The sequence below is a fragment of the Rhinatrema bivittatum genome, chromosome 8 (genome assembly GCF_901001135.1).
Source record: "Rhinatrema bivittatum chromosome 8, aRhiBiv1.1, whole genome shotgun sequence".
Taxonomy (NCBI): domain Eukaryota; kingdom Metazoa; phylum Chordata; class Amphibia; order Gymnophiona; family Rhinatrematidae; genus Rhinatrema; species Rhinatrema bivittatum.
This window is the reverse complement of record NC_042622.1, coordinates 205,071,469-205,091,573: the sequence shown is the minus strand read 5'-3', so window position 1 is coordinate 205,091,573 and position 20,105 is coordinate 205,071,469. Positions and strand designations below refer to the sequence as shown.

The window sequence follows — 20,105 nt, the reverse complement described above, 5'->3', positions numbered from 1 at the left end:
GATACAACCTTCAGTAGAAATTTTAGATGAGTTCTTATAACTGGGTGAGAAAATGTAACCCTAATGATAAAGCAAGGGCCCAGACTAAAGGACTGTGAATACAATTTAAATAAGATTGCAGGGCAGACTGGATGGGCCATGTGGTCTTTCTGCCATCAACTTCTATGTTTACTTTCGTTCTTAAAGCTTTGTATGTACAGTGGACAGTTAATTAGCACCTGAATCTCACTCTCCTAGCTTATGTTAAGGCAGTTAGGAATATGGTCTTCCATGAGACAGATTTTAGGTTTGTTGTTGCCATAGGCTCATATGGCTCTCATTTATTGTCAAAGCACTAATTTGTAGTGGTGGAGCTCCTACCAGTGTGCTTAAATTATATAGACCTTTTACAAATTTGGACACCAGTGGATCTTGAGACTTTGGCTGACCCTTAATGTGCTGGTGATAAGCAGCAGTAACACTTAGATGAACTCTTATGGCATTAGATTTTGGTCCTGAATTACTTAAATTCAAAAGATACTTCAATAATGTTGGTACTGGGCAGGTGAAGGGGTCTGTTCTTTGATCGCGACACCAGTTTGCAAATTTTTTCACTTATAATTGTCTGATTTCTGGGTGGTAGTTTTTGCAGCTAAGAGGATATTTTATATATCCTGTGTTTGAAGTTCTTGAATCAGTTGGCTGTCAACATCCAAGCTGTCAATACTAATAGCTGGAGATTTGAATGTAGCACTGGACCCTTGTATTATGTCAAATGGGCAGGAACTAGTTATCTAATTGGAGCTTTTTGTACCCATGTACCCATGGCAGTATGGTGCTGTTAGGATCATTGATCCTCTGTTCTTCAGCATCTGGATTCTTTTTGCTATCAATTGAGTTGGTGGGAAGGCATGAAAGATGGGTTAAAAATAAATAAAATATAGAAAACATTGGTTCCGGGGAATAAAGAATGCATCTCTTATCGCTTCCATGAACAGTCTTTTTGAACGTTAGCGAGTAAGTGTGTGATTTAAGACATAGAGGTCCCCTTCTGGCATCCCCCTACCCCTCCTATGCTGTGAAAATGTTTCTCATTGTGTTGTAAAGTGACCACTTGTGTGGCTGCAGCTGACAACTCACTTTCAGGTCTATCCAGTACCGAGCGGTAGGAAGAGCTGCGTTAGTGCCTGCGGCACCCGCGGTTGCTGCACGCACAGTGCAGCTCACCTACCGCTCGATCCTGAACACTAATTTTATTTAAATGTAAACCGCGTCCGTGAAGCCTTAGGTCCGCGCAACCCATTTTACTGGATAGAGCGCCTATACAGTATCCTGGGTGCAAGGGCCTAAGGCTTCACGCCACACTGGTATCTGTCATTTCAAATGTCATTTGAAATGACAGATACCAGGGAGGAGTGGAGAAGAGATGACAGCGGCGAAGCAAAAAAAAAGCGAAAAAACCAAAAGCAAGTCGCTTCGCCGCTTCACTCTTCCCTCCTCCCGGAGCAGGGCGCGAAAAGCAGCCTTGTTCCGGGAGGAGGAGAGACACCGGGAGGAGGAGAGACACTGCGGCGAAGCAAAAAAAAAAAAACAAAAGCAATTTTGGTTTTTTTTCCCAAAAGCGACAATTTTGGTTTTTTTCCAAAAGCGACTTACTTTTGGGATCTGTCAAGATCCCAAAAGTAAGTCGCTTTTGGACGCCTGCACAAACTTTTTTTGAAGCCATCAGCAGGAACACGATCATAGCTCCTCCCGACGAAGACAAAGATGGCCGCCTGCACGGGGTTAAGCGTACAATTGGCCGCTCAAGACGTGGCGTCACATCCCGTGACGCCAAACGTCGTGACGTCACGTCTTCAGCGGCCAATTGCACGCTTTCCCCCGTGCAGGCGGCCATCTTTGTCTTCGAAGGGAGGAGCTATGATCGTGTTCCTGCTGATGGCTTCAAAAAAAGTTTGTGCAGGCGTCCAAAAGCGACTTACTTTTGGGATCTTGACAGATCCCAAAAGTAAGTCGCTTTTGGAAAAAAACCAAAATTGTCGCTTTTGGAAAAAAAAACCCAAAATTGCTTTTGGTTTTTTTTTTGCTTCGCCCCGGTGTCTCTCCTCCTCCCGGAGCAAGGCTGCTTTTCGCGCCCTGCTCCGGGAGGAGGGAAGAGTGAAGCGGCGAAGCGACTTACTTTTTGCTTTTGGGTTTTTTTTTTTTTGCTTCGCCGTTGCAGTCTCCGTGGCAGCCCCAGTCCGGACATCGGAGGGGGGCTGCAACATTTTTTTCGCTTTTTTTTTTTTTTGGCTTTGGGAGCAGGGGAGAGGACTGGGGCTGCCACGGAGACCGGCACCCATGATCGCGGCCGGGGCAGGTGAGCGGGGGCTGGGGGAAAGCTTGCCACCTACCCTTACCCCTGCTTCTACCGCAGGGGTCAGGGTAGGCGGTAAGTTTGCAGGTTAAACGCGCGACAAAACGGCAGGGAAAACTAGCGATAGTCGGGGCGCGGGTTACGGGATGCTAGGGAATAGCTAATTCGCTCGTTTGCATGCAATATGCATGCCGCGTGCGGAAGGGGTTGCCCGGGGAATTTAGGACGCGGTAGAAGTAGGTTAAAGGGGATTCGGGATCGCAGGAAGGGCTAACGCGGCAGGAAAGTGAGTAAAAAGCGGCTTAGGAGCAGGGTAAACGCGCCGCACTTTACAGGATAGACCCGTTTGTCTGCAATTTTTCCTGAAAAATAAATTGCTAAGATTTGCAGATTTCTTTTTGATTGCCCGGTTCCAAATAACTAGTGCTTCCCTGCAAATCTTGGAGGATTCTGTCCGTGTTTATTTAAAACATTGCTATCTGGTTTTCTGTCCAAATTTGCAATGCTTTGTTTTTCAACAAAGGTTCAAACACTTGAAGATAGCTCTCAATTCCAGCAGGTTAATGTGCAGTCTATTCCTGTAGAGTCCACTGCTCTTGTATGGAAATGGAGTTCGAATGCTCAGACGCTGAATATGCCGATTTCCAAAGTTTTCAGATGCCACTATGCATATCTTATGCACTGTTGATGCCATATGACCTAATAATTTCATGAATTTGCTAGTAGTCACTCATTTATTTGACATAATTGTCTCTGCCACACTTCATAACTTTGTTACTCTGGGACTTGGGGGAGAGGATTTTCTGTTCACCATATCCAGATAAGTTTTGCTGGATATACTGTGTTTGGGGTTTTTTTTAATTCACTAAGAACGCCAGGTATTGCATGGTTTGAATAACAAAGATCACACCTAAGTTGATCTTAGTTGTTCTAAGTTGATCTTAGTTGTTTTCCCAATAGATTGTACTTTATTATATATTATCCGTTCATTATTTCGATATGTTCCATGTAAACCGCCTCCCCGGCGATAGTTATCTCTGTTAAATGTGAACCGGAGTGATATGTATTGTATACAGGAACTTCCGGTATATAAAAACCAAAAATAAATAAATAAATAAATAAACCTATAATAGTTCTTATAGAATGTGTTCAGTATTAGCCAGTCATCTAGGTACAGAAAGACTGGTGAGCTTTGCTTTCATAGTTGAGTAGTTATCACGAGACACACTGTGAATACTCTGGGCTAGCGGCAGCACCAAAATAACATCATTGATAGTGGGGATCTTGTAGAGTGAACATTAACTACTTCCAATGTTTCCTGTTGTTTGGACTATGGCACATAAGCACCTTTTTAGAGCTATTGAGGTTAGCCAGTCTTTTTTTGTAGAAGTAGAAGGATTGTACTGGAGTTCATCCTGAACTTTTTTTTTTTTTTTAGTAATTGTTCAGGTCTTTTGAGATCTGAAATTGACCTCAGATCTAGTGTGTGTTCAATATCAAAAGGGACTAGCTGATGCACATTGCATTGCAGAAGATTCTGCAACTCCTGATTTCGTATTTGCAATTAATGATCCAAGTGATGCAAATAGCATGGTGGTTTGATGGAAGACTTTGAAAATTCAGGAAGTATCCTTGATTTAAGATTTTCAAAACTCATTTGTGACTTGAATCCAACAAGATGCAAAAAAAGTGAGTCTTCCCTCCTGATATTTCTAGAAATGAGTTTTGAAGGATCTTTGAATGCTTGTCAAAAACTTGAGTCTCTGTGAGGCTGCTCTGTTTATATCTACCTCTTGGTCTTGTCTGTTGAACTTGCTATGGCAATTGTTGCATATGTCTTTTGCACAGTCTTCAGTTTTTGTCATCACAAAACTGAATAATTTCAGCTCTTCCTCTGTTAGCTCTTTCACATGCTGTTTTCAGTTTTTGCAAGTTATTGTACATGTATTGGATCATCTGTATCTGAATGAGTATCTACTCTTGATTGTAGGGTCGCTCCTTAGATCTCTTTGCGACTGTGTCCAATAATTTCCTGGAGGGTTGCTTGAGTACACCTTAATTTTTTTTCCCCTGTACGTACCAGGATCAGTCCAGGACACACCTGGGTTGTGACTCCGCACCAGTAGATGGAGACAGAGTAAGATCTGTCTGACTCAGCCATATATGGCAATGTGCCTGCCACAGCCCCTCAGTCTTACTCTGTCTCCAGTAGATGGTGCAGGTGCAGTCACAGCCTCTGCCTGCCCTGGGTTCTGTTAGTCAGTCAGGGTTGGTTTTATTGATTCTTTGTTTAGTGCTGGTTAGTTTAAGTCTCAAGGAATTTTTTATTTTGAAAAGTTTGAAGGAATCCTGTCCGTCCTGCCTCCCAGGGGGGTTCGAAGGTTCTGAGGGGACCATCCCCCCCCTGGTTGAGGCCGCTGCCAGGGCTGAGGGCCCGGCTGAGCTAGTGGCAGCATCGGGGGTGACACCGGGGAGCCCAGGTCACTCACCCCCGCTGGAGGAGGACCCCAGGAGGACCCCAGGACCGAGGACAGCGGCAAGTGGACATTACCGGTTGGATGTTCAGGCTGCTGATTCCGGGGGGTTTGGGGAGAGGGTGCTCCGAGCGGGACTCTCTGCTTCCTACCCTCGGTAATTGACTCTGGTACATCCCAGGTGTCCTGGACTGATCCTGGTACGTACAGGGAAAGGAAAATTAGTTTCTTACCTGATAATTTTCGTTCCTGTAGTACCAAGGATCAGTCCAGGATCCCGCCCGAGTTGCTGCTCTAAAGTAACGGAGAGTCCGCTCGTTCTTTGATTACCTAATCTGGTTGCTTGTTCGCTCCCTCGGTTTGGGGAGTTCTGTTCCAGTTGGGGTTCTTGAATTGCTCCCCGTTAAAGTTAAGATGTCTAGCTAGTTTCCTTGTTTGGTTCTCTACTTTGACATTACGTAAGACTGAGGGGCTGTGGCAGGCACATTGCCATATATGGCTGAGTCCGACAGATTTATTTATTTATTTAAAATTTTTATATACCGGCATTCATGTTGCAAACACATCATGCCGGTTTACATATAACAGGGGTGTACAGTGAACAATTCAATAACCTATTTGTGTAGAAGGAAGCAGTTACAAATAACAAGGTAAAAGAACTGGGAGGAGAGAAGAAAAGGGAGAGAATAACATTAGGTATAGGTATTTACATTAGTAATAACATTTTTACATGTGGAAGTGGTAGAATCTGGCTGAATAGAATTAATCGGTGTCCGGGAAAGCTTTTTTAAACAGCCAGGTCTTAAGTCTCTTCCTGAAGGTTGGGAGGCTGGGCTCCTGTCTAAGGTCCGGTGGGATGGAGTTCCATAGAAGGGGGCCGGCTGTTGAAAAGGCCCGATCTCTCAAGGTAATGTGTTTGGTAGTTCTGGCTGGGGGCACTTGAAGAGATCCTCTGAGTGTGTCTCTTGTTGGTCTGGAGGAGTTATAAATTTGGAATGGGAATTGTAAGTCGAGTGGGGTGTGTTGATGGATGGTTTTGTATATTATGGAAAGAGATTTGTAGAGGATTCTAAAGTGAACAGGCAACCAGTGGAGATCTTTTAGGATTGGAGATATATGGTCCCTCCTCCTGGAGTTTGTCAGTAATCTTGCCGCAGCGTTTTGTAACATCTGGAGGGGTCTAGTATAGGAGGAAGGTAGGCCCAGTAGGATAGAGTTACAGTAATCGACCTTAGAAAAAATGATAGCTTGTAGAATGGTTCTGAAGTCCTGAGTGTGGAAGAGTGGTCTAATTCTTTTCAGAACTTGGAGTTTGTGGAAACAGTCCTTGGTGGTTCTGTTGATGTAAGCTTTAAGGTTCATCCGGTTATCAATTAATACTCCTAGATCTCTCACCTGTGTAGTAGTTGGGATAGTTGGAGGATTAGAGATGGCATTGTTATCTGGGGAGATGAGAAGCAGTTCTGTTTTAGAGGAGTTTAAAACTAGGTTTAGGTTAGCCAGGAGATGTTTAATTTCGAAGAGACAGTTTTCCCAGTGAACCAATGTTTTTGTGTAAGATTCTTTAATGGGTATCACGATCTGGATGTCATCGGCGTAGAGAAAATGTTTGAGGTTAAGGTTGGAGAGGAGATGGCAGATAGGTAAAAGATAAATGTTAAAGAGTGTAGGTGACAGTGAGGAGCCCTGAGGGACTCCTATGGATGCGTCCATTCGTGAAGATTCTTTGTTCTGTATCTTAACCTTGAAGCCTCTGTTGGAGAGAAAAGATTTAAACCATGAGAGAGCGGTGCCTGAGATACCTATAGAAGCCAGAATGGAAGTGAGAATGGAATGATTGACCGTATCAAAGGCGGCTGATAGGTCCAGTAGAATTAAGAGGAAGGATTGGCCTTTGTCAAGGCCCATTAATATGAAGTCAGACATGGAGATGAGGAGGGATTCTGTGTTCAGTGATTTGCGAAATCCGTATTGTGATTGGAATAGGATTTTGTTTTCTTCTATGTATCGGAGAGTTGAGTATTGACAACTTTTTCTAGAATCTTGGCTATGAATGGGAGATTGGCGATAGGACGGAAGTTGTTGGGGTCTTTAGGATCCAAGTTGGGTTTCTTGAGTAGAGGTTTGATGGAGGCCAATTTGAGGTCGTCGGGATATAGTCCTTGGGAGAGTGAGCAGTTTATGATGTCCGACAATGTTTTAGCGATGGAGTCAGGGATGGCCAGGAGCAGTTTGGTGGGGATAGTATCCAAAGGATGGGAGGAAGGTTTCATTCTTCTTATAAGAGTTTGTATCTCTAAGATAGAGATGGGTTCAAGTGTTTCCAGACCATTGTTGTTGGGGGATGATTGTTGAAGAGACTGGTAAAGAGCAGGGTCGGTGGGATTAGAAGGCAGATGAGTTAGAAGGCTGTTGACTTTGTTGTGAAAATGAAGAGCAAGTTCTTCAGCTTTGGGTTGTGCTAGGTCGTTGGGAATCTCCTGTGGGATGATTTGGGTGAGATTGGAGACATAGGCGAAGAGGGCTTTTGCGTCGAAGATTAAGTGGTGAATCTTGGATGCATAGTAGTCCCTTTTGGATTTAGAGGTAGTTGACTTGTATTGATGGAGGGTGGCTTTGTAGATGGATCGTGTATTGGTGCTTGGGGATTTGCGCCAGTCGCTCTCTTTCTGTCTTAGATTTTGTTTTAGCTTTCTTAGTTCTTCCGTGAACCATGGTTGTCTTTTGGAGGCGTTTGGGAGTGATTTTTTGGTTGCTAGCGGACATAGCTTGTCGGCTATGGAATCTGTGATGGCTTTCCAAGAGCGGAGAGCTGTGTTCTTGCTCTGTCTCCATCTACTGGTGCGGAGTCACAACCCAGGTGTCCTGGACTGATCCTTCGTACTACAGGAACGAAAATTATCAGGTAAGAAACTAATTTTCCTTTTTTTTTTTTTTTTTTTTTGCCCCTCTTCATGGCTGATTCTATAATCAGGGCTGTGTGTGGCAATTGTACTTTAGTGTGATCAGGACAACTCTGAACCCTATTTTTTGCTACTGGTTATATTGAAAATGGGTGTCTTCCATATTTTAGCTGTACATGCTGTAATGCTTCATGCATTAGGACAGCTTTGAACTGTTTGGATGGCTGAATACATTTCATTACCCCCTGCCATTCTGTGTTGGATTTGAATTCTGTTCTGTAAGTTTAAACAGGATGGCTTCAGCCATCTTTTGAAGGAAAATTGGTGATGTCCTCTGGTGGGTATTGATACTCTGCCTGGTTCAGGCAATAGGTTCAATGGCACGTCTGGAGAAGGTACATATGTGTATTGTAATGAATCAGTTCTGATTTCCTTGTCTCTCGTGTCTTGGGGCAGTGTGGGCCACGGAGGGGAGTTCGGATCTCGCTCCCCTGTTGTCTCCGGAGCCCCAGGCCTCCGGGGGAAGTCGGCAGGCTGGGGGCCTTCCTGGCAGCGAGGAGGACCCTGGGGATCCTTCAGATTCATCTTCTGAGTTTGTGCTCCTGCTCCATAAGGCTTTTAAGGCCAGGAAGGCTGCACGTCAGGGTGCATCCAAGGAGGCTCCAAGGCGGTCCACCAAAAAGTCCAGGACCTCCGTGGCTGCAAGTGCTCCTAGGGTCCAGCAGTTCTTGAGGGCTGCAGTGCCCAAGGCTGCCATAGATTCTTCCTTGACCGCCTTTGATAACAAATGGGCCCAGGGAGCAGATTCCCAGGAATCCAGGCCTGGGGTCGGTCTGCTGGATCCGGATCTGTCCTTCTTACAAGCTACATGGTGGTCCGTTTATTCCATAAGGAGGAGCTGAGCCCACTTATTCCAGCAGTGTTGGAGGAGTTGGGCATTGAAGTCCTGCCACAGGATTCCAATCTGGGGGTGGTGGACCTGGTCATGGTTGGCCTCCGGGGTCCTGCAAAGTCCTTCCTATTCCATAGTTCGGTCAGTACTCTTCTGTTCCAGGAGTGGGATGAAGGTCAGCAGGGTGATGGACAGATTTTATCCATTGCCCAAAGAGGCGGTTGACCTGTTCAAGGTTCCTAAGGTGGATGCCGCAGTTCCTGCAGTCACCAAGAAGACCACCATTTCGGTCATCGAAGCAGCAGCTTTAAAGGATCTTCAGGATTACAAAAAAAAACTGGGGGTACACCTCAAGAAGATCTTTGAGGTTTTGGTGCTCGGGCCGCATGTGTGGCAGTTTCATGCTGCGAGCTGCTCTTCGCTGGGTTCAGCAGTTGCAGAGTGACAAGTCTTTTTCTGAGGCTGAGGGCCCTCCAGGTGGAATGGCTGGAGGCCTTCATAGTGTACAGTGCTAATTCCTTATTTGACCCTCTCAGGACTTCTTCTCAGACTATGATGTCTGTTGTGTTGGCCCGGCGTCTCCTCTGGTTAAGAAATTGGTTGGCTGATGTTTCCTCCAAGGTGCAGTTGGAATCTTTGCCTTTTAAGGGAAAGTTACTCTTCGGCAAGGATCTTGAGGAAATGATCAAGTCTCTGAGAGGCAAGAGTTTCCCATCTTCTTGTTTCCACTTCAAGGGGAATTGAAGATTCTGAGGGCCCAGACCCTTGGATCCTGCTCAGACAAGTCTCTGCTTGACAACCAACTTGGTCTTAGTCCTTTCGAGGTCGTCAAACTGGCAGGGATTGATCCTCCCAGGGAGGCAGTGGCGCCAAGTCCTCTCATGAGGCGGGGCTGGTCCACTCTTCGGTTTCATAGATAGGACACCTATCTCTCTTTTACGAGGAGCGGACCAAGATCACATTGGACCAGTAGGTCTTAAGTATGATAAGGCACTGTTACGCTTTAGAGACCGATTTCTCGTGTCTCCCTGCTCGTATCGACCATCAGCTGTCTGCGTTAGTTGGGAGCCATTGTCCCCATCCCTCCAGACGAATGAGGATCTGGACGCTACTCCATTTACTTCATCATTCACGTTCCGCCCAACCCTGGACTTAAAGAAGGAGAACATGGCACTGAAGGTTGCATGGTTCCGAATGGAGACGCTGCCCACAAAGGGGAGTTTCTGGCCTCTCTGGATTTGACAGAGGCTTATCAGCACATCAGAATCTGATCGGATCACAAACTATATCTGAGGTTCATGATTCTGGGTGATCACTTTCAGTTCTGCTCTCTCCCCTTCGGTCTAGCTACGGCGCCCAGGACTTTCACCAAGGCTCTCCAAAGGGAGGGTGTTCTAGTTCATCTCTATCTGGACAACTGGTTGATTCGAGTGAAGTTGGAATCTCTGTGCTAGACGGCAGTGGCTTGGTCCTCAGTCATCTCCGATCACTAGGGTGGATTGTCAGCTTAGCCAAGAGTCTGGAATCCCTAGGGGCACTTTTTGACACGAGGTCGGGGAGAGTCGTCTTTATCGAGCAGCACATTGCCAAGCTTCAGGCTCAGGTTCGGAGGGAGTTAGCCAAGTGGGTTCCCAGAGTCTGGGATTATTTACAAGTGCTCGGGTCTATGGCTTCTACCTTGGAGTTGGTACCCTGGGCATTTGCTCACATGAGGCCTCTGCAATAAGCTTTACTGTCTCGCTGGGACCCTATGTTAGAGCGTTAATCAGCTACGTCGCCCTCTCCCAGAGCCTGTACAGTCTAGTCTCTCATGGTTCCACCAGGACAAGTTGAGTCGCAGCATGGACCTTGATGTTTCAATCTGGATGGTTGTTATCGATGCCAGTCTTTTTGGCTGGGGAGTGGTATGTCGCATCAGTCAGTGCAAGGCCATTGGTCCCCGGAGGAAGCTTCCTGGTCCATCAATCGGCTAGATACCAGGGCAGTACGTCTGGCCCTGCTAGCGTTTCTCCCCTTGGTGAGGATCTTGTCGGACAATGTGACAGCGGTGGCCTATATCAACCGCCAGGGAGGCACCAAGAGTCATTCTGAGGCTCAGCTTCTGGTGGAGTGGGCAGAGCAGCATCTGGAGCGTCTGGGAGTCTCACACATAGCGGGTTCGGACAATGTATAAGCAGATTTTCTAAGTTGCCAGCAGCTGGATCCCGGGGAATGGGAGCTGTCTGAGGAGGTGAAGTCCCTCGTTTGTCAACAGTGGGAGGACCCTGTGCGTGGACTTAATGGCGACCTTCCAAAATGCCAAGGCTCCGTGTTCTTCAGTCAGCAGAGAGAAAGAGGAGAAGAGGGAATAGGCGCCTCGGTCCTGCCTTGGTTGACTGATGTCCTGCTGTATGTGTTTTCTCCCTGGCCTCTGGTGGGCAAAATTCTCCGGAGAATAAAGGTTCATCCGGGACCGGTGATTCTGGTGACGCTGGAGTGGCCGTGGCATCCATAGTTTGCAGACTTGATCAACCTAGCGGTGGACGGTCCTCTGGCTCACCCATCTACCGAGCCTACTGTGTCAGGGACCAGTTTTTCAGTCAGGCAGATCAATTCTGTCTAGCTACTTGGCTTTTGAAAGGTGGCGTCTGAAGGAAAAAGGTTATTCAGACGTGGTCATTGCTACGCTCTTGCAATCTAGGAAGTCTTCCACCTCTCTATCCTATGTGAGGATGTGGAGAGTTTTTGATTCTTGGTGTTCCGGCCAGAAGGTGGACCCCAGAAGATTGTCTATGCGCTATATTTTGGCCTTCCTTCAGGTTGGTTTGGCAAAAGGGCTGTCCTTCAATTCACTTAAAGTTCAAGTGGCAGCACTAGGTTGCTTCTGAGGCAAGGTTTGTGGTGCGTCGTTTTCGGCACTTCCGGACATTGTCAGTTTTCTTCACAGTGTGAGGCACCTGAGCCCTCCCGTTCCATAACCGTGCCTGCCTTGGATCCTTAATGTGGTCTTGCAAAGCTTCTGTGTGCCCCCCTTCGAGCCTCTGTGGTGTGCGACTATAAAGAATCTCACTTTGAAAGTGGTCTTTTTGGTGGCTATCTGTTCGCCACGTAGAATTTCCAAACTTCAAGCTCTTTCTTGCAGGGAGTCCTTTTGAGAATCTCTGACGAGGGGATTTCCTTGCAGACTGTACCTTCTTGCTTGCCCAAGGTGGTGTCCTTCTTTCACGTTAATCAGTTGGTGGAGCTCCCATCCTTCTCAAACTTAGATCCGGTAGCGGTGCACACTAGAGATTTGCATCGCCTAGACGTCAAACGAGCATTGCTGAGATACTTGGTCACAAATAATTTCCACATGTCAGATCATCTTTTTGTGTTGTGGAGCAGTCCCAAGAAAGGGCATAAGGCATCGAAAGCAACTATTGTGAGGTGGTTGAAAGAGGCGATTAATTCTGCATATATTTGTCAGGGTCGCCAGATTCCGGAAGGTCTCGGACGCATTCTACTCGCTCTCAGGCAGCCTCTTGGGCAGAGTGTCCATTAATCTCTCCTCAGGAGATCTGTAGGGCAGCTACGTGGAAATCATTGCACACCTTTGCCAGACATCGGTTAGATGTCCAGTCCCCGGGGGTTGGAAAATTTGGCGCAAGTGTGTTGCGAGCGGGACTCTCCCAGTCCCACCCTACTTAGGGAAGCTTTGGTACATCCCAGGACTCTGGTCTGATCTGGGTACGTAGAGGGAAAGAAAAATTGTTTCTTACTTGCTAACTTTCATTCCTAGAGTACCACAGATCAGTCCAGAGTCCTGCCCTTGATTAGCAAAGGGTATTGGGAGAGTCCGCTCGATATTGTCAGTTTTTGCTGTATGATCTATGAAGAAGCACAGGGTTTGTTGATCCCACACAGGTTTTTGGTGCAAGGGCATTTTGTTGCCTGTTTTATGGTTATCCTCTTTCCCCCTATTCATTTAGGGGAGTAGGCATAGTTACTTGATTCTTCTTTATATTTCTGGCTTGGGAACAGATTAATACTGAGGGACTGCAGAAGGCACCTAGTCTTAAGTGTCAGTGTCAGTAAACCTTTCTGACTCCATCTGCTGGGGGGGAGGCAAAACCCAGGAGTCTGGACTGATCTGCGGTACTACAGGAAAGAAAATTAGCAGATAAGAACCAATTTTCCTTTCTGTGCTGATGAATGAGTGCTGCTTTGTGCTGGTAACTCTGTGCAGTGATGTCTTGGCACTGAAGCTTTTGTGCCATGTTTCGGTGCCAGTGGCTCGACTCCATGTTGGCTCTGTGCCAGCACTTGTACACGATGATGCCTCTGTGCCGAGGAATCAGAGCTATGGGCTGAGGATGTTAAAGCCCATAGTTTCTTCATGGAACTTTTTTGAAGAAGAATCAAATGGAGATCCTTTTGGCTTGAAAACTGATATTTCAGTCTGAGGTCTCTAAACGCTATGGCCCATGGGGACGTTCTGCCACGGGGACCACAGTTCTTGAGGGAGGTTCGTGCGGCGACAGCAGCATGGGAAGTCGCATACTCAGGAATGGACTGAAACATTCTGAGCTAAGAGAGGAATGGCCAGTTCAGCACGGTCTGTTGTCCATCTTGTGTAATTATTTGTGCTGCTTGTCCATGAAGAAATATGAAAAAAATATGAAAATAAATTTGCTCCTGGCTTTGTTCTTGTGGTCTTGTGTGTTTAATTTTTATTCCTTTTGTTTGTTAATTGTGGTTTTGCATTTTTTGGATGGCTCACTTGTTTATTGCTTTAAGCATTCTTTATGATTGGGGAAGCACTATATAAACTCTTAAAAAAAAAAAAAAAAAAAAAACCAACAACAAACAAACAAAAAAAAATCACCTTTTCTAGATTATCCCTCCTATGCCATTGGAGTTCATGACCTCTGTTTGCCAAGTACCACAGTCTTATCCCCATTTCTCTTGCAGAAGAAACATTATAAAGATTTCAAATTAAATCCCTTACTTCCTGAGATGAGCTCATCCAACAATTTATTATAATCTTCACTACTTTTCCAACATTCCCATGTTGAAGTTTTCTCCATCTGTTGTCTCCATTTCCCACATAGTATATTTAGAGGGCTTGGAAAATACTCACTTAATAAGCATGCATTTCTTTGCTATTATCTAGGTCAGAGAAATTTCCAAACTGATTATTAAAATCTCTGCATTTATTTTCCTTCCAACAATATGAAGAATTCCCCTCCAGTGAAAAATCTATCTGTATGATCTTAATATAGTTCAAAACTGTTTCCAGAAATGTTGTAGTGCTTTTACAGCAAAGAAATCTATGTAGTGTCGTTCCTGGCTCAATGGCACATCTGCAACACTGAGCTGAGGTACTCAAGCCCATTTTACACCTCCTAATTTGGTCAACATAGGAGTAAGGAAATTTATTTTAAATTGCATTTCCTATTTGTATCTCTAGCAACTGAGTGAGTTGTGGAAAAAAAACTGTAATATCCTCCAGAGATTACTCTAAACCCAGATTTTCCTGCTCTTTCTTCCCAAGAGGCTCTACATAATTTGTTCCATGATGCCAGCATGTTCTCTGCAGAGCCTGTTTTCTGAAAGTTTTCATCCCAGAGGCCTTGCTGAAATCCAGATCTCTTAAGAAAAGAGAAAATAGTGTCTAATCTGAAAATAAGCATGCTAGTGGGTACTGGATACATTTCATCCCCTGTGCATCTCCATTGTTAAAAATAAGGATCCTGGCCAAACCTGGGGTAACTGCTAGGTTTCTTACAAATGATAAAAACATGGAGAAAACTTCTCATCTCATATTCCCAATTTTATGCACCTGCATAGGGTAAAACAGTTTCAGGTAGAGATTCATATTTATCCCTAAAGATCTTCCAGATAGTTAATTCTTACAATCTTTCTCTGAATACTAAGTTTATAAATTGTGAAAGATCTCTCAGTATGTGAACACCCAAGTATCTGTATTTGCTTCCCACCCAATTTAAAGGGAAACTTTCAATGCATCATCCATTTTGAAGAATCCCGTTGTGTCAAAGCTTTTGACTGCCCTTAATTTATCTGGAGCTGAGCAAATCTCCCAAAATGTGAGAGACTCTGATTCACAGATTCTTGTGGGTTACTTTTAAACAATGTATCTATCATCAGCAAAAAGACATTTTAATTTCATGGGAGCCCACCTTTATACCTTTATAATCCACTTATAGTTAAGCGCCTGAGGTTCAAGTGTAAGAATAAAAAGAGAGAGAACGGACATCTGTCTATTTCCACTCTCTTAAGCAAAAGAAACTGAAATGTGTCCATTAATTTTATCTCTGGCCTGCAGTGAATTGTATCAGTTATTCACTCTCCTATATTGCCAGTTGTACCAAATCTCTCCTGCCAGGGCTAGTGCTAGTTTTTGTTTTTTTTTTGTTTTTTTTTTTTTGCTTCCCTGTGCGAACAATTACTGTGCTGCCTCCTCCCCACCTCCCCCATTCATTCATTCTCTCTGAGCCCACAAAAAACAAACTGCCCAGCTCCCTTAAAAACTGACACCACCTCCCCCCTCCCCCCTCCCCGAACCCATGGCTGGTGCAAGGGTATCAGGTGCCCTAGGTGAACCTTATAGCCTTGCACAATCCCCTCCGCCCCATTCCACACGCACAGTTAAGAGTTATGTATTTATATATTTCATGAAAAATATCAAAGTACAATATTCTGAGGTAAAAATATCACATTTACAAGCACTGCTGTGATACCAACCAGAAATCCCTGCAAAAAAAGACACCTGGAGCCCATATGGTATTAGGCTTATTGTGATGTGTGTTGGGTGTGGGTTTGACCCTCCGAAAGCCCTAAAACACTAATACACTTCCTATTAGGCGAATGCCTCACCTCGGTTACACATGCAGAGAACATAAAGGGACCCTCACCAAATACAGAACCGAGAACCGTAAAGTAGAAATACAAATACGCAGACAAAAACTGAACTGGAAACCACAAGAAGTCACTCTATGCAGTGCAACAATGAAAAAGAGCCATCACACCATTCCTTAAACATCAAACAATAAAATATATAATCATAATATTAAAAACATACTAATATTTCAAAAAAAGCTGAAGATCAAATAATTAAAAACTCATACAAATTTTTTTTAAATGTCCCAAACACCAAGAAAATATTTCAAAACAGCAGTCACATCTGAACAATAAAACTGAAAAGGAATTTAAAAATTCACTCTCCATACCTGGAATTTTGATTTCCAGTCACTCTGAGATTGTCATTGATTAGTGGGAGAGGGATGCACAAGCTTTCTCCTCTCTTTTATAAATATACACACACATACGCTCCCTCTCAGACAAACCAACAGGCATCTCCAGCTCTTCTTTGGTTTGGATTTATAGGAAAGCTGAAGAGTGCCTAAAATAAACTATCTGCCGCCCGCACTGCCTTGCCGGCAAATCTTTTTTTTTTTTTAATTAAAGGTACAGTATCGTTGAGAAGGGCAGGCTGCTCCAAATACCCACAGAAAAGGGTATTGGGGGGGGGGGGGGAGGGATCAGACCACCGGTATCACCCCAGGCGCCTCACCAACAGAGGGAACGCAGTGGACTTCCCAGCCCAGCTCCCACAGAACCTGCTACTGGGGAGGATGGTCCCACCGGAACCCACCAACCCCCTGGGAGGAAAGCTGCTTCTTCTGTCCTGCTGTTCTAAGACTGATCCTCTTCCTCTTTTTTTTTTTTTTTTTTTTAATCAAACCCGATCTGGGTCAGGACCGCAGGTTTTGCACCACCTCCATCTGCTGGAGACAGAGAAATACTGAAGAGACTCAGGCTTAAGAGGGGGTACTCAAAGTTTTTTTTTCTCTGTCTCCATCTGCTGGAAGGGGAGGCAAAACCCAGCTGTCTGGACTGATCCGGGTACGTACAGGGTACAGCAGCATCAAGCACTCGTCTTCTTTTCAGCTTTTGGCAAGTTGGCATTCTCTGTCTCTCACACCACACACACACACCCCAGACAGACTCCTATTCATACACATGTACACATTGAAGGCAAACCCCCTCTCTTTCTTTTGCCAGCAACCTCTGTGCCCTCTCTCATTCCTCTACTGCCACTGTCACTGCTGCCGAGTGGCTATTGGGGAGGTGCCAATCGCTGCTACTCGCACTGAAGCCCATTTTGCTGCCTCCTCTGTGTAGGCCCCGTGGTATGGTTTCCAGTTCCTCCATTCTGATCTCGTACATTGCAAGATCAGCATAGAGAAAGTGCTACTGTTGCACATTCCCAAAAACAATATATGCCAATCACTAAAAATTCAAAAATGACTTTTTTAATTGGTTGGTCACAGGCTTTTTTTTTTTTCCCCACCTTCCCTTTTTTGTTCTTTTGCCAATTCCTGCTGCCGGGCTCTAATCTTCTCGGGCTGACTCGAGGTGGGATCCCATCTTGCAGTGGCCCTGGCACTGCATGCGGCCGCTGCTGCTGCTCCTCCTTCCTGCCTTTACGGCTTGGGCAATTTTTTTCTTCGGGACCAGGCAGGAAAGAGAAGAAACACCTGGACTTGACCTTTTTCTTCTGCTGCCGGTGGACCCGATCCCACCACAGGCCTCCACTTCCGCTGCCGTGGGAACAGGTCCATCGGCAGCAGCATGGACTTCTTCCTGCTCCCGAATCCATCCCACTGGGTGTGCTGCCCTGTACAATTGCATGATTTGCACACCCGGTGGCGCCCGGGCCGGTCTCCTGTTCTAAAGCAGAAGTCTCAAACTTTGGGCCTCAAGGGGCATATTCCAGTCAGATTTTCAGGATAGCCCTTATATGCATGGGATATGTTTGCATGCAAACTGCCTCAGTTGTGTACAAAGTAATCTCATGCATATTCATTAGCAATATCTCAAACCTGACCAGTTTGTGGCAGTTGGACCAGAGTTTGAGACCTCTGCTCTAAATCATATAATCCCATACTCCTTTAGCGAATGGTTTTTCTGCAATTAGGGCATCCGAGATTTTGCTCTTAAGGCATATAATGTTCCAAAAGTTTTATATCTTGTGTATGAATCCTGTTTGGCATAACTTGTTTTAGTGTGGCAGCATGATACCAAACTGCAATTGAGGGGAGGGGATCTGGGCACTTCTGCACTTGCTGAACGGCTTTTCAGGTGACAGTTGTCTTTGGAGATTTTTTGACATTCAGTACTTTCCCCAAATAAAAGTAACAGTGAGACTGTAGTATGTAGAATCTGTCCTTTTTTTTTTTTTGTCTATACCATGATTATGATAAGTGAGGTAACAGATCCTTGAATTTCCTGTAGGGATTGGACCCTGCACGTGTTGGCGTTCCTGTTGTTGGTGGCCATGCAGGAAAGACCATCATCCCTCTGATTTCTCAGGTAAGCAATCCGTTTCAGTAAGAGCGTGTGTGCTGCCTTCATATAGCACTCTAATCACAGCCTTGAAAGACAAGAGACAGTTCCCATACAGGACTGGCAAACGCACAGTCTATGGGAGAAAGTTTCCAGATGCCATTTTAGCCTTTTGTGTCAAGGCTAGGTGCGATGAAAGTATTTTTCATTTGTATGAATGGCTGTGAATTGGTGATTGGGGTTCAAGGCATGCATACAGGATCTCTGAGGAAGGGATTGTAAAGCTAAGCAGGAGGTATGGATGGGCAAACTAGATGGTCTGTAAGGACTCGATCTGCTATCATGTTCTGTGTTTCTATGAGAGGATCGCCTTATACATAGCAAGTGTATCAAGGTGCTATATAGGTCTAGAGTTTATAATAGATTTGTCCATCTTTCTGGTTTCAGGCCTGGCCCCACACAATATTCTAGTATGCTCCTGGCATGTGACCAGACACCTGCTGACCACCTACCAAGCCTCCACTCAAGCAAGCAAAAGCAGTGATCAAATGATGCAGGGAGGCTGCATAGTTTTTCCAAATTGAGGAAATTAGAACCCACAATGAATGTCTTGCAGTGCCCCATTACAAACAGTCCAGCGTATAGAAGCAAAGTCGCCACAGTGGTGTGAGGCATGCTAACTGGAAGCTCTACCATTCTGCTTCTCTTGCAGTGCACCCCAAAAGTGGAGTTCCCACAGGATCAGCTGGCGAGCCTCACAGGCCGGATTCAGGAGGCTGGCACAGAAGTTGTTAAAGCGAAGGCTGGAGCAGGTCCGTTTCTCAGAACTTAGAGATGATGTTCACTCACAGGATAAGGGACAGCAGCTGTAGGTTCAGCAGAGGGCATGCAGTTGTCTCGGGTTATTCCTAGTGACGCTAGGAAAGCTGCTTCACACAGGCAATCACACAGTACGCTGTGGTCATACAGCATCTGTACCCTCTGGCCATAATGACCATATTTGAAGGAGATATGGATTAAGTTGCATCTAAACCCTTCATTAACAGGTCTCTAGCTCTGGCAGATGCCTTTCCTCAGGCTCAGAGACTGTCGGAGGTCTATAGCAGTGTTTCTCAAGCCAGTCTTGGAGCACCCCTCCCAGGCAATCTGATTTTTCAGGATATCCATAATGAATATGCATGAGAGAAATCACGTGTACAGATTGGTTTTCAGAATATCCAATGAATATGTATGAGTGCCTCTATTGTATGCAGATCTACACATTCATTGTGGATTTCCTTGAAAATGAAATTGGCTGGGAAGTTTTCCAGGACAGGCTTAAGAAACAATTTATAAAGTAAAGTTCTTTTAAGAGTTCCCTTTTCTTCTTTTTTTGTTATCTGGCTCACTCAGCTTAAGTGTTCAGCCATGTCAGAACCTGTCCTTGGCCTTTGCACTGTCGTTTATTCCTGTTAGGTTTCTTCCTTGATATGGGATGACCCAGAGCGATTCCCAAACAAAGGACCTGAGACCTTGAGGACACTTGAGATTTTGTCTCACATACCTGAAACTGTACATGGTGGGTTTCTTTTTTTTTTTTAAGCAGTTCTTGCAGGTCTTATATAGGAGTTGGTCCTAATTAACTCTTGTGTGCCTCATGGCGAGAGTAATATATATTCAGCGCGTGCTAGGATGTAACTTGGTTCAAGGTAATCCTATGGAAATCGTTTTTTGAAAAGCTAACCCTGCCACTTCCCCAGAATGCTCTCTCCATGTTAAATGGTATGAGTTAGTTCTATTATGTTTTCTATTGCTGGTCCCAAACTTTGCAACTCTTTACCTAGTCCACTAAAAAATAAAACAACTGAAAAAAAGAAATTCAAACAAGATCTCCAAACATGGCTCTTCAAAAAAGCCTATGAACTAACCTGAAATTATTCATTGAGAAATATCCTCAAATGTACATAGTCAAAAGACTGATCTTACTTTTAATTTCCTATTACTTTTATAAATTCTTACATCTTCTATTTGAATAATTCATTGGAATTACTAATTCTTTGAAGTAATTACTAACTTTCTTATGACCTTTTTTTATATCTAATACTCTTTTATATTTATATTAATGCTGTTTGAAATTATTATTACCTGTTTACAATGTAATTCAATGCTATATATATATATATATACACACCATT

The 20,105-nt window shown here is 44.8% G+C and overlaps 1 protein-coding gene across 1 annotated transcript in view; it reads left to right on the top strand.

Moving 5' to 3' along the window:
* MDH2 (malate dehydrogenase 2) overlaps window positions 1-20,105 on the top strand; it is a 64,815-nt gene that overhangs the window by 35,005 nt on the left and 9,705 nt on the right. Inside the window, exons 6-7 of the mRNA XM_029612691.1 lie at window positions 17,881-17,958; window positions 18,644-18,743. Of these exons, the coding sequence (XP_029468551.1) occupies window positions 17,881-17,958; window positions 18,644-18,743 (178 nt within the window). The remainder of the gene's footprint in view (window positions 1-17,880; window positions 17,959-18,643; window positions 18,744-20,105) is intronic.